The sequence below is a fragment of the Rhinopithecus bieti genome, unplaced genomic scaffold (genome assembly GCF_001698545.2).
Source record: "Rhinopithecus bieti isolate Rb0 unplaced genomic scaffold, ASM169854v2 scaffold_2432, whole genome shotgun sequence".
Classification (NCBI taxonomy): Eukaryota; Metazoa; Chordata; class Mammalia; order Primates; family Cercopithecidae; genus Rhinopithecus; species Rhinopithecus bieti.
In genome coordinates this window covers 4,193,519-4,212,256 of record NW_016804136.1, presented here as the reverse complement: position 1 = coordinate 4,212,256, position 18,738 = coordinate 4,193,519, and the positions used below count along the sequence as shown (strand labels likewise).

Below are 18,738 nucleotides of genomic sequence, written 5' to 3'. Positions count from 1 at the left end.
AGCTAGGATAATGATAATAGTCATCACTAAAACCAAAGTAAACAAATGTTCATCTCCAACACTGCTATCACAAGGTTTTTTTTTTTTTTTTTCCTTGAGACAGGGTCTCACTCTGTCATCCAAGCTGGAGCACAGTGGTACAATCTCAGCTCACTGCAGCCTCCACTCTCAGGCTCAAGCAATTATGATGCCTCAGTCCCCTGAATAGCTGGGATTACAGATGCATACCACCACACCCAGCTAATTTTTGTATTTTTTCAGTAGAGACAGGGTTCCGCTATGTTGGCTGGGCCAGTTTCGAATTCCTGGTCTTAAGCGATCCATCCGCCTCGGCCTCCTAAAGTGCTGGGATAACAGGCATGAACCAGTGCACCCAGCCTGCTATCACAGTGATTTTTTTTTTTTTCTTTTTTGGAAGGGTTCAAAAAAAAAAAAAGACTTGAGCCCCTCTCTATAAGTAACTTTTTAAAATCAAGGACAACCTAAACTCTGTAGTAAAATACACTTTAGAGAATACTTTAAAAGATCTCATTCCTTCATATTCCCCTTCCACCTTATATATCTCAGTATGTCTCTCAATATGGCTACCTCCATGATCTTTTATAACTATAAACTCAGATCACAGTTTTCAAAAGTTTTACTTTCTCATAATTATTATTGTCCTCTTTTTTTTGGACAGAGTCTCACTCTGTCGCCCAGGCTGGAGTGCAGTGGCACAAACTCAGCTCACGGCAACGTATGCCTCCTGGGTTCAAGCAATTCTCATGCTTCAGCCACCTAAGTAGCTGGGATTTCAGGCATGTGCCAATCCCGGCTGACTTTTTCTATTTTTAGTAGAGACAGAGTTTCGCCATGTTGGCTAGGCTAGTCTTGAACTCTCGGCCTCAAGTGATCCGTCCACCTCAGCCTCCCAAAGTGCTGAGATTACAGACAGGCATGAGCCACAGTGCCTGGCTTCGCATTAATTTTTAAAATGAGAAATAATACAATCCTGCTTTCATTTAAAACTTTTTCCAAGAAACCATGAGCAAACCTGTATTTACCATATACACTGTGTTGAATATTTGGACATCACCATTTCAATGTGAAGTCAGATGCTAATAATTAATATAGACTAATCAACACTCTGAAATGACTTGTTATTTTCTAAAATAACAATTAGTAACAGACCTGAGGAATGCTTGGTTCACTTCCATTAACACCGTCAGGAGATTTCGAGGCATGAGTAGATGCATTCTAAGAAAAAGAAAGAAACATTGTAAAGCAAAAGAACAAAAAACTAAAGGTTTAAAACTGTTAAGAATAAAGCCCATACACCAAGGCCTATTAGATACATTTATCTACTAAACAAAATTAGTAATTGTTCATTTATTAGAATGTTTTCATGCAAGGCAAAACTACTGTAGTATGATAAGTATTTTAGAAAATTCATTTTGCTGTAATACATAGAACTCAACAGCAAAGATTAGTATGTAGCAAAACCTATTTCAAGCTAGTCACATACCTCTTCTCATTATGTCCCCAGTTTTCCCCATAACAAAATCAACATCAGGGAATCAATGAACAAATCTCACTCAAACAGAAAACTATCCAGAAAAGGAAGTAATGTCAATTTTTTCCTACAATAAAATAATACTCAAAATTATTCGGGCTAAGCTCTGAAAAATATATTGACAGCAAGAAATGGTAATGCCTCATTCATTTGAAGTTAGCAATCTAAATGAAATAATGATAATTTTCAGAAGAACTTAAAACCTCTTCTTACAGATGTGAAGGATTTTTGTTTTGTTCTGTTCTGTTGGTATGCCAAAGGCTCCCAGTTAAGCAACATTCTACTGATTACATCATACTAGCATAGATTTCATGATACTAGATGAGATTCTTTGAGGTTCAAAATTCTACATTGCATTTATAATTCACTAACTAAAATTAGTTAGAACTATAGAAGTAACTCATGATAAAATAACTTTCATGTTTTAAACAAAACCATTCCACCAAATGCCAGCCACTATGTTTCAGTAGTTACATCTTGCATTTTGCAGTTTTGCAAAGGTATTTTCTACTTTTTGAACACTGATTAGGTAGTTTGAAGGTAAGAAATTACTAATTTTTAGGTGTGATAAATAATATTGTGGCTAAAATTTTTTAATCCTTTTTTTCTAAGACAGGGTCTTGCTCTATTGCCCAAGCTGGACTGCAGTGGCATGCTCACAGCTGACTACAGCCTCAACCTCCCAGCCTCAAGGGATCCTCTCACCTCAGCCACCTCAGTAGCTGGGACTACAGGTGTGCACTACCATGTCCAGCTAATTTTGGTACTTTTTGTAGAAACAAGGTTTCCCCATGTTGCCCAGGCTGGTCTCAGGTGATCTGCCCTTCTCAGCCTCCCAAAATGCTGGGATTACAAGCATGAGCCACCATGCCCAGATATCTTTATCTTTTAGAGTAGTGGTCCCCAAGTTCTGGCATCAGGGACGGGTTTCATGAAAGACAATTTTTCTACAGACCAGAGGTGCAGGGATGGTTTTGGGATGATTCAACTGCATTACATTTATTATGCACCCAATTTCTATTGTTATTAGACTGTAATATGTAATAAATAATTATACAACTCACCATAATATACAATCAGTGGAAGCCCTGAGCTTGTTTTCCTACAACTAGATGGTCCCATCTGGGGGTGATGGGAAACAGCGACAGATCATCAGGCATTAGATTCTCATAAGGAGCACGCAACCTAGATCCCTTGCATGCGCAGTTCGTAACAGGGTTCGCACTCCTATGAGAATCTAATATCATCACTGATCTAACAAGAGGCAGAGCTCAGGTGGTAATGCGGGTGATGGAGAACAGCTGTAAATGCAGATGAAGCTTCACTTGCTTGCCTGCCTCTTACCTCCTGCTGTGCAGCCTAGTTCCTAACGGGCCGGACCTGTGCCTGGAGGTTGGGAAGCACTGTTTTAGAGATATGTACCAAAATGTTTACTGATGGAACAGAACTTCTGAAATTTGCTTCAAATACCCAATGGGGTGGGAGTGGGGAAGCCAGGGGGAGCTGCACAAGTAGGCAAGATGGTAGTGGTGTAGTCAGGGAAGTGTGGGGGTAGGGTAATAGATAAAACAAGATGGCCATGAGTTATTAATTATTGGCATTGGGTAATGGATATGGGGAGGGGTTCTTGTACCAACACTATTTCCACTTTTGTAATATGTTTCAACTTTTCCCTAATAAAGACAAACTTTAAGTACCTCCTCTTCCCTCTAATAAAAAGCTATCAAATTTTATCAGTCTAAGACATTTCCTTAAAGTTAGATAGGGAAGAAAGGTTGGGAGAACATAGGAATTAACTTTTATCTTCCAGTTGTATACACGGCACCTATCCATGTAACATCACAATGAATACCTTCTATGTCTAAAAATGTAACATACTACACACTGTAGAAGAGGGGTCACAAATCTCTGGGCCACAGTCCAGTATCAACTCATGGCCTTTTAGGAACGGGGCCACACAGCAGGAGAGCGGTGGGTGAGCAAGCGAAACTTCATCTGCATTTACAGCTGCTCCCTATCACTCGCATTACTACCTGAGCTCTGTCTACTATCAGATCAGTGATGACATTAGATATTCATAGAAATATGAACCCTGCTGTGAACTGCGCATGTGAAGGATCTAGGTTGTGTGGTCTTAATGAGAATGTAATGCCTGATGATCTGTCACTGTCTCCCATCACCCTCAGAAGGGACCATCTAGTTGCAGGAAAACAAGCTAAGGGCTCCCACTGATTCTACATTGTCGTGAGTTGTATAATTACTTCATTACATATCACAATGTAATAATAACAGAAATACAGTACACAGTAAATGTAATGCACTCGAATCATCCCAAAACCATCCCTGTGCCCCCAGTTCATGGAAAAACCGTCTTCCACGAAACCAGTCCCTGGTCCCAAAAAGGTTGGGGACAACTGCATAAAATACAAAATATACTTTACAGAGATCAACAATTCTCTTGGCCAGTTAATATATTGAAAATTAATGGACCAATTATGGAGAAAGGAAATGAAGGGGCTCCCTAAAATATTTAGCTTAAGAGGAAGAACAGCAAGAGTCCATATTCTGTTTGAAGTAAATGACTTGACACATGATTGTGGTCCATATAAAAAAGCTACACTGGGCTGGCACGGTGGCTCATGCCTGTAATCCCAGCACCTTGGGAGGCCGAGGCAGGTGGATCACCTGAGGTAAGGAGTTCAAGACCAGCCTGGCCAACATCGTGAAACTCCATCTCTGCTAAAAATACAAAAATTATATTTTTTATAAAATCGTCGTGGTGGCATGCACCTGTAGTCCCAGGTACTGGGGAGGCTGAGGCAGGAGAATCGCTTTAATCCTGGAGGCGGAGGCTGCAATGCGCCGAGATCACGCCATTGCACTCCAGCCTGGGCGACAGAGTGAGACTCCACCTCAAAAAGAAAAAAAAAAAAAAAAAAAAAAGCTACACTGGCCGGGCTCAGTGGCTCACACCTATAATACCAGCACTTCGGGAGACCGAGGCAGGCGGATCATCTGAGGTCTGGAGTTCAAGAGTAGCCTTGCCAACACAGCAAAACCCCATCTCTACTAAAAATACAAAAATTAGCCAGGCATGGTGGCGAGTGCCTGTAATCCAAGCTGCTTGGGAGGCTGAGGCAGGAGAATCACTTGAACCTGGGAGGCAGAGACTGCAGTGGGCCGAGATCGCACCACTGTACTCCAGCCTGGGTGACAGAGCGAGACTCCGCCTCAAAACAAACAAACAAACAACAACAAAAAACCAGCTACCCTACAATTGTCAGAAATATCACCCTATTAAACACACAGAGAACAACATTTAAAAACTTCTCCCCACATATGTATTTCAATTTCTGTATTAAACCACATATCTAAGTAAATGCAGGACAGCTTATGAAAAGTATTGGCCTAAGTTGCCCTGTAAATTTACATTAGGAATCTCTAGAAGTAAAATTAGAGACCTGTCACTACTTGTAATGCCTTCTCCATTTCTGCCAAACTTCTGTTCATCTTTCAGCTTTCAAATTTTGTGAAGCTCTGTATGTGAAGCTTTATATGGTTCCTGGAAGGCTAACACATTCCTTATGCCTGTGTGTGTGTGTGTGTGTGTGTGTTTTTCTATGAAGCCTTAATTCCTTTGTACTTTCAGTGTACGTGGACATGTTTGCCTCCAAAGTAAACTATAAACTCTCAGAGGACAGAGCCCTACATTTTCTTCTCTTTTTTTCTCCCTTCAGCTTTTAAGTTCAGGGGTACATGTTCAGGATGTGCAAGTCTGTTACACAGGTAAACGCGTCCCATGGTGAGAACGCTACCATTTTCATCTTAGTCCCCATGACCTAACATTCTGCCTGACTAGTAGTAAGGGCTCAATAAATGTATATTAAATCCTTATGCAATTGCTTCATCTGAAGGCTTTCTCCTAGGGAGGTGCCTGCAGAACTAGCTCAATACATGTCAATACTCAAAACTCACCAATACTTTCTACTGAGGAAAATCAGATAAAAACTCCTTTAAAGTATATTCAACTTAAAAGCACACACAGGTTCCCTGCCAGGCTTGTCTTCAATTACATATTGTTTCAATCTTTCAACAACCATTGTATTGACTGCTGAGCACCAAGGTTATAGTAATTTTAGAATTTGGGGTAAACAGCTGCATTTTTCAAAAAACTTACCTAAGGAAAAGTCAGTACCTAGCGAGCCTATAATGGATTAGACCCTCACTAAATTTTTATTCTAATATGGGCTACGCTATGGTTTCCCTTGTTCCATTGGGAGAAATAAGTTTCTGACTAGGCTGGGTGTGGTGGCTCAGGCCTGTAATTCCAGCACTTTGGGAGGCCAAGGCAGGTGGACTGCTTGAACCTGAGTTCGAGATCAGCCTGACCAAGATGGCGAAACTCCATCTCTACTAAAAATAGAAAAGTTAGCAAGGTACGGTGGCATGCACCTGTGGTCCCGGTACTTGGGAGGCTGAGGTGGGCGGATCACCTAAGCTCAGGAGGTAGAGGTTGCAGTGAGCCGAAATCGGGCCACTGCACTCCAGCCTGGGTATCAGAGCGAGACCCTCTCACTCAAAAGAAAAAAAAAAGTTCTAAAGCCTCCACTTGAACATTAATAGCATTTTCAACAACAGAGTAAGTACTCAATACAAATGACTTTTTACGTACTTACGGAAGTGGCCCTAGGAGAACCTTTTCTATTTTTTTTTCTCTTTAATAGCTTCTATTACTACTACATGAAAATATAAAGCAATATCATTTTATGCTTTTCAAAGTAAATTGGGCCAGACACAGTGGCTCATGTCTGTAATCCCAGCACTTTGTAAGGCTGAGGCAGGAGGATCACCTGAGGCCAGGAATTCAAGATGAGCCTGAGCAATATTGTGAGACTGTCTCTCTAAAAAGATTAAAATAAGATTAGCCGGGCATGGTGGTGTATGTCTGTGGTCCCACATACTTGGGAGGCTGAGGAAGAAGGACTGCTTGAGCCCAGGGGTATAGGGTAGCTGAGCTGTGACTGCACCACTGCACTCCAGCCTGGGCAAAAGAATGAGACCCCACACAAACAAATATATATAAATAAATAAACAAAACAGTAAATCAGTAAGTCTCTCTAACTGGAACTTCTGACTCCCTCCCAAATCAGTTTTTAAGAACTATGAGATATTACTTGTAGCCAGAGCCAAGGAGAGACCACTTTTCCCTGAGACCCAAGCTAAGGCATCACTAGAAATCCCATTATCTCCCTAGCTGTTTTCTTTCCTAAAACTGAGTTTACAAAGTAATTTAAGACTGCTACTGGCCATATGCATACCAAGTCTTTACTGGCTACATGGTTCAAGTACAGAAATGTACTACTTCCATCACCAGCTACCTAATTAAGTTAAATCAATTCTTATTGTTTAGAAAAACCTCAATCTGATGGTGTTTGCCACATTTCTCCATTGTAAACTTTCTGTTTTTGTAATTAGTAGATTTGTGGGAAAATGTTTTAAAAAAGAAAGAAAAACCTCAATCGCAGTTCAGTCAGTGTTTAACACCAAAGGCTATCCTTACTGGGCAAACATCTCTAAATTCTAATTTGCTACATTATGAGCTTACCAGATACTTTCAACAGGAAAATATCCACTTTCCTAAAATGAAATTACATACAGGATTCAAAACCATGTGACATCAGTCAGTTGAAAACAAATGAGACAATTCTCTTCTTTCAGATGTTTAATATATAAAAAACAGGTAATTGCGAAATAAGATGCAATTATCTGTTACAGTAGAATCTACCCACCTATTCAATGCTGTTTAATTATGGATTTACATAACAACGAATTTTTCCCCTAAAAGTGTAAGTCACATCTCAAAATATTCTTAACCTCCCATCAATAGTAGAACAGAGATATCTAGCACTGCATACCTTTTTTTAGTTAATGAACAAACATTCCCTAGGAAAAAAAGAGGTTAGAATAAGTGAAGGCAGCTTCATTACTAAAGTAGCTACATTAGCAAAACAGTGTTATTTTGTTGCAGTTAAAAAGCTACCAGGAAGCACACCAGCCATCAGAATTCAGCAATTTACTCTCTGATTTTTTTTAGAGCAGGGTTAGCAACAGGACACTGAAGATACTTTGAGAGATAGTAAGTGGCAAGTAACAAGAGATTTGCTTCTACATGGCCAAATTACTTTGCTTCCCCACAAAGGGAATGCAGAAAGCGGTGGAAGGACTCACCACACTGTCACTCTGTGTTTTAGGATGTTTGGAGGAATCCAAAGCAAAGATAGTATACTCAGAGAGAAAAGCAGGCTCTGCTATCATCCCGGCTAGTAGCTGTCTCATTCAGTGTAATAAGCAAAAGTATAAAAATAAAACAAATGATGAAAAACAAATCATAATGGCATGTTGCAAAGTGTTCTCACCACGCAGCATGCATAACACTATAATGGACATCAGTACCACCATCACCACCACCACCCCACCACCATCCCACCCACAGAAATAATAAGCTGCTGGAAAAGATCAGGAATGGAGATGAGTGATCAGTTTACGATCTCAAAATTCAACCTATAAACAACTTGCTTATTGGCATACAAATGATATATGCAACAGGAACCACTGCACACAGAGTGCCTGGCACTCTGTTATAAAAATCAGTATCAATTAACAACAATACATGGGCTAGGTGTGGTTACTCAGGCCTGTAATCCCAGCACTATGGGAGACTGAGGTGGGTAGATCACAAGGTCAGGAATTCAAGACCAGCCTGACCAATATGGTGAAACCCCGTATCTACTAAAAATACAAAAATTAGCCAGGCGTGGTGGTGCGCACCTGTAGTCCCAGCTACTCAGGAGGCTGAGGCAGGAGAATCGCTTGAACCCGGGAGGCAGAGGTTGCAGTGAGCCGAGATCGTGCCATTGCACTCCAGCCTGGGTGACAGAGTGAGACTCTATCTCAAAAAACAAAACAAAACAAACAACAAAAAAACACATGACGGGACACAGTTTCAGACACGTGAGCTAAGTAAGTTATTGAGATCTTCTCTATAGCATAGTGCCTACAGTTAACAATACTGTATTATAATGTTTAAAAAAAAAATTTTTTTTTTCAGACAAGGTCTAGCTCCGTCGCCCAGGCTGGAGCACAGTATTGCAATCTCAGCTTACTGTAACCTCCACCTCCTGGGCTCAAGCCATCCTCCACCTCAGCCTCCTGAGTAGCTGGGACTACAGGCGCACATCACTACGCCTGCTCATTTTTGTATTTTTTGTACAGACGGGGTTTCACCACATTGCCCGGGCTGGTCTCAACTCCTGAGCTCAAGCGATTCACCTGTCTCGGCCTCCCAAGTGCTGGGATTACAGGCATGAGCCGGCACAGCTGGCCTAAAATTTTCTCGAAGAGTAGATCTTATGTTACTTTCTACCATAAATAATAACAGTGGCGGTAGGAGAAAACTTTGGGAGGTAATACATATGTCTACGGCCTTGATGGTGGTGATGGTTTCACAGGTATATACTTATCACCAAATTCATCACATTGTATACCTTAAGTATGCACAGTTTTTTATATGTCAATCATACTTCAATAAAGTGGGCTTAAAAATGCATAGTAAAGAACACAATGTCTTAGAATAACATTTATAAATACTGACCCATTCATTTTTACATATTCAAAAAATAGCACGAAAACACATGGACAGAATAAAACATAAAACACTTTAATCATTTATTTGTACTTACATACCACATTATTTTTCTCTAAAATATGTACAGAAGAAACATTTGAAACTTTATAATAAGTTTAAAGACATTTTCTGTTACACTAGTGCTTTTGATACATATTATCTTCTGTGCTTTAGTTTTCTTTCAGAAACTGTATGCTACACACCAAAATACTGACAATCATGAATTATATGTACAATAAATTATAATCAGAATGAATTTTTTTATGAGGGAGGTTACACAAATCTACACGTGATAAAATTGTATAGAATTATACACACATACATACACACACACACACACACACTCAGAGAGAGAGAGAGAAGATGTGAGCATGTAAAACTGGTAAAATCTGAATAAGTTCTATGGATGTCACAGTTTACCAATGTCAGTTTCCTTGTTTGGACAGTGTACTATGGTTATATAAGGTGTTACTACTGGAGAGAAATAGGTGATGCATATATAGGGCCTCCCCCACAAAAGATGTCAGAACCTCCTATGAATCTATAATTATTTCCAAATAAAAACTAAAACCAGCCCAGACAACATAACGAAACCCCATCTCTACAAAAAATACAAAAAATTTGCCAGGCATGGTGGCAGACACCTGTAGTCGCAGCTACCTGGGAGGCTGAGGTAGTAGGCTCACCTAAGCCCGGCAGTGAGCTGTAATCACACTACTGCACTCCAGCCTGAGCAAAAGAGTGAGATCCTGCCTCAAAAAAATTTTTTTGAAACATGAATTCAGCAGTTAATACATTATCTAATATGGTGATAAATTACATATTATATGATATATAACATATCTGAAAAAAAAGTCTGCAAAAGCTTAAGAACATAAACTTTTCATCTCAGTACTGTAGAGTTATGAATACTAACTAGAGCCTTAACTAACTGTTCATTTGGTCCTACATTAGAGACCATCATAATTATAAATAGGAAAAACATTTCAAAGTCTTTTATATTACGTAATAACTAGCACTTCTTGGACAGGATTCAGCAATTTACACTAAATTCTTAATTTTAGTATTAGTATTAGTAGTATACTAAAATATGCTAAATGCCTCTTTGGCTCTAGTTTCTACTCCTGCTGAAAATCTTACTCTCCCAGGAACTCAGATCATCCTTAGAATGGATATTAAATTTAAGTTAAAGACTATAAAAAATTCACTCTTCTTAGACTTCCAAAGTTAATTTTTGTAATGAAGTCAGTCACTCTTGTCCATATTAGAAAATAATTCAGAACTTCAGAGGAGTATATTTGAAATTTTAAGAGAAAAACAAAAAAGCTAATGTCCAGCATAGAAAAATGGCCACCATTTCAAAAGGTGCTGCCAAACAAAAATGTACACTATGACCTCTAACCCTAGCAAAAGCAAAGTATATCAAAATTAGTGTCCACTGACAGTCACCTCAAAGCCTAAGAAGTCTTTGTTATCCTTGTTATCTCCTTCTTATGCTTGAAAAAGTCTCATAAGCAACAGTTCTCTAATATTCTCACTAAGATTCTATCTCAACTCCATCTCTCAAACTCTTCAAATGGAAAACTAACTCGGCTGCAATTCTGCTAAGGATTTAATCCACCTCTTCTGTGTGGTTCCCCACTGAAGCCATCAGTTGAACCAACACTGAAGTTATATATGTCTGAACATTCATGAAGACTATCTGAAACTCTCAGCAAATATGCACTGAAGGCTTTCAAGCTATCCTCCATGTCTCATACTCTCATATATGTATGCGTGTGTATATCAAAGTATATCAAAATTAGTGTCCATTGACAGCCACCTTAAAGCCTAAGGAGTCTTTGTTGACCTTGTTATTTCCTTCCTAAATAAACACACATACATACATGAGTGTGAGACGTGGAGGATATACAGTCATGCATTGCTTAACAATAGGGAGGGGATACATGCTGAGAAATGTGTTGTTAGGCCATTTTGTCATGTGAACATCATGGAGGGGTGTCCAAGGCAGAAAATACAGTCATGGGTTCTTAGCTTCTGTTTCTGGTTGAATCAGTAAGGACCTTTTCTCATCCCTCTTTTCCACTTACCACTAGAGACAGAAACTAAAAACCATGCCTTTAGACTGCTAAAAGACTAAAACAAAACACAACGAGAACAGCAGCAAAATAAGCTGGGTTGGACAAGCATACTTACACAAACCTAGAGGGCATAGCATACTACATACCTAGGATACATGGTAGAGCCTATTGCTCCTACGCTACAAACTAGTCCATCATGTTACTGTACTGAATATTGTAGGCGGCTGTACTACCATAGTAAGTATCTATGTAAACAAAGAAAAAGTATAGTAAAACTACAGTAAAAAAGAAAAAATGACACAACTCTATAGGGCACTCACTTGTCATGAATGAAGACTGCAGGACTAGAAATTGCTCTGGGTGAGTCAGTGAGTGAGTGGTAAGTGAAGGTGAAGTCCTAGGACATTACTGTGAGCTTTTATACCACTGGCAGCACAATAGGTTTGTTTATACCGGCATCACCACAAACACATTACAACAACTACATGTCACTAGGCGATAGGACTTTTTCAGCTCCATTATAATCTTATGGGACTATTGTCATATATGCAGTCCATCGCTGAATGAAACATCATTATGAGGCACATCATATATTTTTCCTTAATCTCGGTGGTTTTGGTAGGATTACTCAGTATTCTTTTTGTTTTTGTTTTTTAAATGAAAATAAAGAGATACAGGTTTTTGCCATGTTGCCCAGGCTAATCTTGAACTCCTGGGCTCCAGCAATCCACCTACCTCGACCTCCCAAACTGCTGGTATTACAGGTATGAGCCATCACACCTAGCCAGTGTTCTTTTTGAATTCTATAATTTTCTCTGTAACTGGCATCAGTCTGAGTTTTACTGTGATTTACATGTTTACATCAATTTTTTTTCATTTCCAGGATTTTTTTTTTTTTTTTTTTTTTGATGGGAGTCTGTGTCGCCCAGGCAGTGGCACCATCTCAGCTCGCTGCAACCTCCACCTCCTGCGTTCAACCAATTCTCCTGCCTCACTCAGCCTCCCGAGCAGCTGGGATAACAGGTATGCGCCACCATGCCCAGCTAATTTTTGTAAAATTAGTAGAGATGAGTTTTTGCCATGTTGGCCAGGCTGGTCTCGAACTCCTGGCCTCAAGTGATCTGCCCGCCTTGGCCTCCCAAAGTGCTGGGATTACAGGCATGAGCCACCATGCCTGGCCAATTTCTAGGATTTCCAATTAGTTCTTTTTCATATCCATCTAGTCTAGTTTTGTTTTGGCCTGTTTTTCTCCCACAATTTTCTGTTCTTTTTAAGAAAATTATTACTTCCTTTTCCTTACTGAAGAAAGTTGTTTTAAAGTAATTTCCAGACTGTTGTATTACTTTAATTTCATCTGGAGTAAATATGTCTTAATCTCTGTTTTTACTGGTTGCCCTCTTAACATTTATTTTAGAATTTTCATTTACAGGCTCATCTTGAAAAAGGTATTATCTTTGTCCTTCCTCCTGTGCTCATCCCTCCTTATCCAGCCAATCTGACACCCAAGGCCTTGGTTCGAGTTTCTTACCTTATGGCAATATAGGGGTTATCACAAACTCAGTCACCAAGCTAATGTGAGGTTAGATTCGATTCTTGGTCATGAGGCCTCCCTAAGGACAGCAGTTTCCCATAATGGACAACTGAGAGCACTAGGCAGCAGTTAGCAACAGCTTTTTTCAACTTCCTTTCACCAGTGGTAGGAGCCCCACATTAGCTCTCAGCTTGTAACACAAAATCTCCTCTGTATAGAACATCTCCAGTCCTTCTCAACCAGAGTTCAAAGAGAAAATTAAATCCAAATGCCTGTATACAATGAATTAATGTATCTACTATGTATATATAACATGGTAATAGTTTCATACAATACTTGGAAGAATAAAAAATGCAGTTACTCAAATCATTCTCCACAGAGCTTAATTCTCTCACAAAACCCTAGTTGAAAATGGCTGCCTTTGTCCCAACCCCAAACCCTCTAGGACCAAGAATTCACTCCCTCTCAGCCCAGGGAGATGTTTACCTTGTTTGTGAACTCAGATACATGTCTCAATGTTTTTTAAGTTTTATCTACTACTTCTGTGACTAAAACAGCAAGGATGCCTCAAGGCTCAAATCACAGCACGATTTGACCGAAAGTCCTGAAGTCTTCCGGGGAGGATTTAGCATGTTAGGCAGCATGCCATCGTGACTGATTATTTCCAACAACAACCAGCAGCCTTTTTTTTTTTTTTTTTTTTGGAGACAGGGTCTTGCTCTGTCACTAAGGGTAGAGTGCAGTGGCACAGTCATGGCTCACTGCAACCTCGACCTCCTGGGATCAAAAAATCTTCCTATTTCAGCCTCTTAAGTAGCTGGGACCACAGGTGCACACTAGCACACGTGGCTAATTTTTTTGATTTTTTTTTTTTTTGGTAGAGACAGGATCTCACTATGTTGCCCACACTGGTCTCCAACTCCTGGGTTCAAGCATTCCTCCTGCTGCAGCCTTCCAAATTGCTGGGATTACAGGTGTGAGCCACCACATCCAGCCTAGAAGTCCTTTCCCATGTGAAAAAACTTCTTTGAAATTCCTTGAAAAACTTATTTATTTCAGTGATTTTAGATTCCTTTTACTCATAGGCAACAAAGGCTTGACTATCATCTCTCATGTATAATAATGGGGAAGGGCCTAAAAGTTTAGTGCCTTAGCAAAAAAGTTTAGTGTCTTAGCAAGGGTGTAAATCCCTCTTCCTCAAAGACAGATGGCCCTGTTTCTTTTTTTTTTTTTGAGACGGAATTTCACTCTTGTTGCCCAGGCTGGAGTGCAATGGCATGATCTTGGCTCATTGGAACCTCTACCTCCCAGGTTCAAGCGATTCTCCCACCTCAGCCTACTGAGTAGCTGGGATTATAGGCACCCGCCACCACGCCCAGCTAATTTTTTGTATTGGCCAGGCTGGTCTCGAACTCCTGACCTCAGGTAATCCACCATCCTCGGCCTTCCAAGGTGCTGGGATTACAGGCATGAGCCACCACGCCTGGCAGATGGTCCTGTTTCTATCTTCTCAGATACTGTTAAGTACAACTGTTAGTAGAACCCTTATGATTTTGGGTCAATTAAATTCATCCAATCTGTGACCCAGGATGGCTTCGAATGAGACCCAACACAAGTTCATAAACTTTCTTAAAACATTATGAGACTTTTTTTTTAGTTCATCAGCTATTATTAGTGTTAGCATACTTGATGTGTGGCCCAAGACAATTCTTCTTTCAATGTGGCCCAGGAAAGCCAAAAGATTGGACACCCCTATAAAAAGTACCTGTGATAATATACTCTACAGAAGATACAAGAATAAAATGGTTTACAGTAGCAGCAGGTGAAGAAATATCCAGTACAGACTGTGGGTAAATCATGTTGATCAAATTCAAGATCACAACTCAAGGCTCTATTTTGTCTATATGGATAGTTTTACTACATAGAAAGCCTTTAAACAAAATGACAGCATAAAAGGACAAGGTAACTAACTTTCCCTAGTCTTAATTGCCAATGAAAAGACCAAGGGTATAAAAGATGGGAAAAAACATCTATCAGCCCAGAAACCAGGAAAGAAGATGTAATTTAGATTCAAGGAACTTTTGCTAAGTCCAAGACTCCTCAGGCTTAAGTAAAATAAGTCATGAAAGATCAGCTTTCCACTCCAATTACGAGAATACTCAGCATATGCAACAAGAAAGTGGAACCAAAGGTTTGTTCTTCAAAAGATCAACAAAATTGACAAACCATTAGCTACACTGACAGACGGGAAAAAAGAAGACTCATATCATGAAAATCAGCAATGAGCCGGGCGCGGTGGCTCAAGCCTGTAATCCCAGCACTTTGGGAGGCCGAGACGGGCGGATCACGAGGTCAGGAGATCGAGACCATCCTGGCTAACACAGTGAAACCCCGTCTCTACCAAAAAAATACAAAAATCTAGCCGGGCCGATGGTGGCGGGCGCTGTAGTCCCAGTACTCGAGGGCTGAGGCAGGAGAATGGCGTAACCCGGGAGGCGGAGCTTGCAGTGAGCTGAGACCGGCCACTGCACCTCCAGCCTGAGGTGACAGAGCGAGACTCCGTCCAAAAAAAAAAAAAAAAAAAAAAAAAAAAAAAGGCGGGCGCGGATGGCTCAAGCCTTGTTAAATCCCAGCACTTGGGAGGCGAGACGGGTCGGGATCACGAGTCAGGAGATCGAGGACCATCCTGGGCTACCACGGCTGGAAACCCCGTCTCTCTAAAAAATACAAAAAACTAGCCGGGGCGAGGGTGGCGGGCTGTAGGGTCCCAGCTACTCGGAGCTGAGGCAGGGAGATATGGCATAAACCCGGGAGCGGAGCTTGCAGTGAGCTGAGAACGGCACTGCACTCCAGCCCGGGCGGACAGAGCGAGACTCCGTCTCAAAAAAAAAAAAAAAAAAAAAAAAAAGAAAATCAGCAATGAAAGAGAAGAAATTACCACTGAATTTGCAGAAAAGGATTACAAAGCTATACTATGTGTTAAAAGCAAAGGTTTTTGCCTCATTTGAGAATGGGCTGCTTAGTTAGCAGCCTGCAATTGGTAGACTTGACTACTGTGACTGCCTGAGACTCAGGAGCTGTTACAAAAACTACATTCCTAATTTAGGATTTCAGTTTGCTTATGTACTAAGTTAGGCTACAGTTCCTTACATAGGGACGCAAGATATACAGGTAGCCTCAGGCCAAATTTAGTTTAATTTATGCCAACAAATGAGATAAATGAAATGGACAAATTCCTAGAGATACACAAATCACAAAACTAACTCAGGAAGAAGCAAAATGTGAACACAGCTATAAAAAGTAGATCCTGAATTAGTTATCAAAACACTTCCCTTGAAAAAAAGCCCAGGACACATGATTTCAATGGTAGATTCTACCAAACATTTAAAGAAGAATTAACAGCAATTCTTCACAAACTCTTGAAAAAATACAAGAGAAGTGACCACTTTCCAACTCAATTCATGGGGCCTGTATTACTGACACAAAAACCAGGTTATCACAAAAAAAGAAAACTGCAGACCAGCATTTCTTATGAATATAGACAAAAAAATCCTCAACAAAATACTAATGAATCAATGTAGTAATATATAAAAAAGATTATATGCCAGAAACAAGTGACATTTATTGCAGGAATACATGGTTAATTTAACCTCTGAAAACCAATTAACACGATATTCAATATAATAAAGGATTTAGGAAGGAATGTTTCTCATGTATTAACTTTGAAGATACTTCCCAGTAATCCCTAAAACGATGCCTTTAAGCCATATAAGCCTTGAAACATAAAATAAATCTCTAAAATGTGCTTAAGAATTCTCAAAAACTGGGGCCAGGTATGGTGGTTCATGCCTGTAATCCCAGCACTTTAGGAGTTCAAGGTGGGTGGATCACTTGAGCGCCAAGAGTTACACACCAGCCTAGACAACATGGTGAAACCTCATCTCTACTAAAAACACAAATATCAGCCAGGCGTGGTGGCTCATGCCTGTAATCCCAGCTACTCAAGAGGCTGAGGCAGAGGTTGCAGTGAGCCAAGATCATGCCACTGCACTCCACCCTGAGCGACAGAGCAAGACTCCATCTCATACATACATACATACACACATAAAAATTATATATATATACATATATGTATATGAAAACACACCTAATTCTGGAATTTAATTTAAAAACAATATGCAAGTTGTTCATGGATGAGTCCCCAGGATAACAATGGACACGTTTACTATGGCCCCTAATAAATGAGCAAGTGTCTCAGGAAGACAGCAAACCGGAGAGAGCAGGATAGGAGGCAAAGTGAAGCTATCAATCCTTCCTTCACAAATTCAATAGGCAAAGCGACACAGAGATAACATCCCTAGGACCTTAATCCACATAAAGTCCATCTGTTCCCCTCCCCTAAAAAGAGGAAGTGGAGCAGGCCCTCCCCTCTTCCGAGGCTGTCCCTAACAACTTAGTCAGCGCCCACTATGTGCAAATTACCACACTAGAGATTTACATGCCATCTTACTGATAATCCCCAAAACTTCACAAATTTCTCATTAAACAAATGAGAAAACCTGAGACTGAAAAGTTAACTTTAATAAATCTTTCGGTCAGCAAATGGCAAAGCCAGGATGTCAACTTAGGCTGATTCAGGTAACACCAAAAACCATCCTTTCCTCACCAGTCTATTCCAGGTCTTATTCCAAACTAATACAGTACATAGATTTTTACTCCCTTAAAAAAAAACATTAGACTCAGTTATAAAAAGAAAGTAGATACATGCTACAACACAAATGAATCTTGAAAACATTAAGCTAAGTAAAAGTGGTCAGACACAAAAGGTAACATACCCAATGATTCCATTTATATGAAATATCCAGAAAAGGTAAATCCATTAACACAGAAAGCAAATTAATGGTTGCCAGGGGTTGGAGGAAGGAGGAATGGGAATGACTGCTTAATCAGCATGGGGTTTCATTGTGGGGTGATGGAAAGGTTATGGAACTAGATAGATGTGATGAATGTACAACACTGGGAATGTACTAAATGCTACCTGTTTGCTTTAAATGGTTAATTTATGTTATATGAATTTAAACTCAATTAAAAAAACAATCAGGGTCCCTTGAGCCCAAGAGTTGGAGGCCAGCCAGAGCAACACAGTGTGAGACCCTATCTCTGAAAAAGTCCAGGTCCAATCTGGAGTGGGGCAGAGGTAGGAGGATGTTAGCTTCATTTGCTCTAGTTAATCCCTTACAGGATCCTACATTACATATTGCTCTAAAGCAACCCAGACCTAGGAAAGCAAAAAAGATTAACCTCAAACAACAACAAGGACAGGAAGCCCGACTGAGGATAGTGGGGCTATGCCTAGGATCACCAGTAGAGAGTGCTATGATCAAACAGACAGATCTGTCATTTGCGCAGGATAGGAGAGTACCCAGAGTAGACTTATGTAGACTTCAGAGTCAATGCAAATTCAGTCTACTCTCCTCTGCCTTCAATGTTTACAATAATACAGATTTTTTTATGTCCCTTTTTTTTTTTGAGATGAAGTTTTGCTTTTATTGCCCAGGCTGGAGTGCAATGGCACGACCTTGGTTCACACTGCAACCTCTGCCTCCTGGGTTCAAGCGATTCTCCTGCCTTAGCCTCCCGAATAGCTGGGAGTATGGCATTGGATCAAAGACAAAGAGAACAGTGGAACAGAATACAGAAAGCTCAGAAACAAAGCCACTCAAATATGGACATGAATATAAAGCGTGAATGTAAAACGATACTCATTAAGACAGTGTGGTATCAAAGACAAAGAGAACAATGGAACAGAACAGAGAACTCAGGAACAAAGCCACTCAAATATGGACATATGGACACAATTAATGAAAAAATGTACAACAGTAGAGCAGTG

General features: G+C 40.1%; 1 protein-coding gene across 2 annotated transcripts in view; it reads right to left on the bottom strand.

Moving 5' to 3' along the window:
- Positions 1-18,738, bottom strand: part of GOLGA4 (golgin A4) — a 119,677-nt gene that overhangs the window by 88,696 nt on the left and 12,243 nt on the right. Inside the window, exons 3-4 of one of the 2 annotated variants that reach the window (XM_017866582.1) lie at positions 7,781-7,879; positions 1,171-1,236 (exon numbers count right to left, since the gene is read on the bottom strand). In XM_017866582.1, the coding sequence (XP_017722071.1) occupies positions 1,171-1,236; positions 7,781-7,879 (165 nt within the window). The remainder of the gene's footprint in view (positions 1-1,170; positions 1,237-7,780; positions 7,880-18,738) is intronic. The other variant, XM_017866586.1, reaches the window with a different exon arrangement.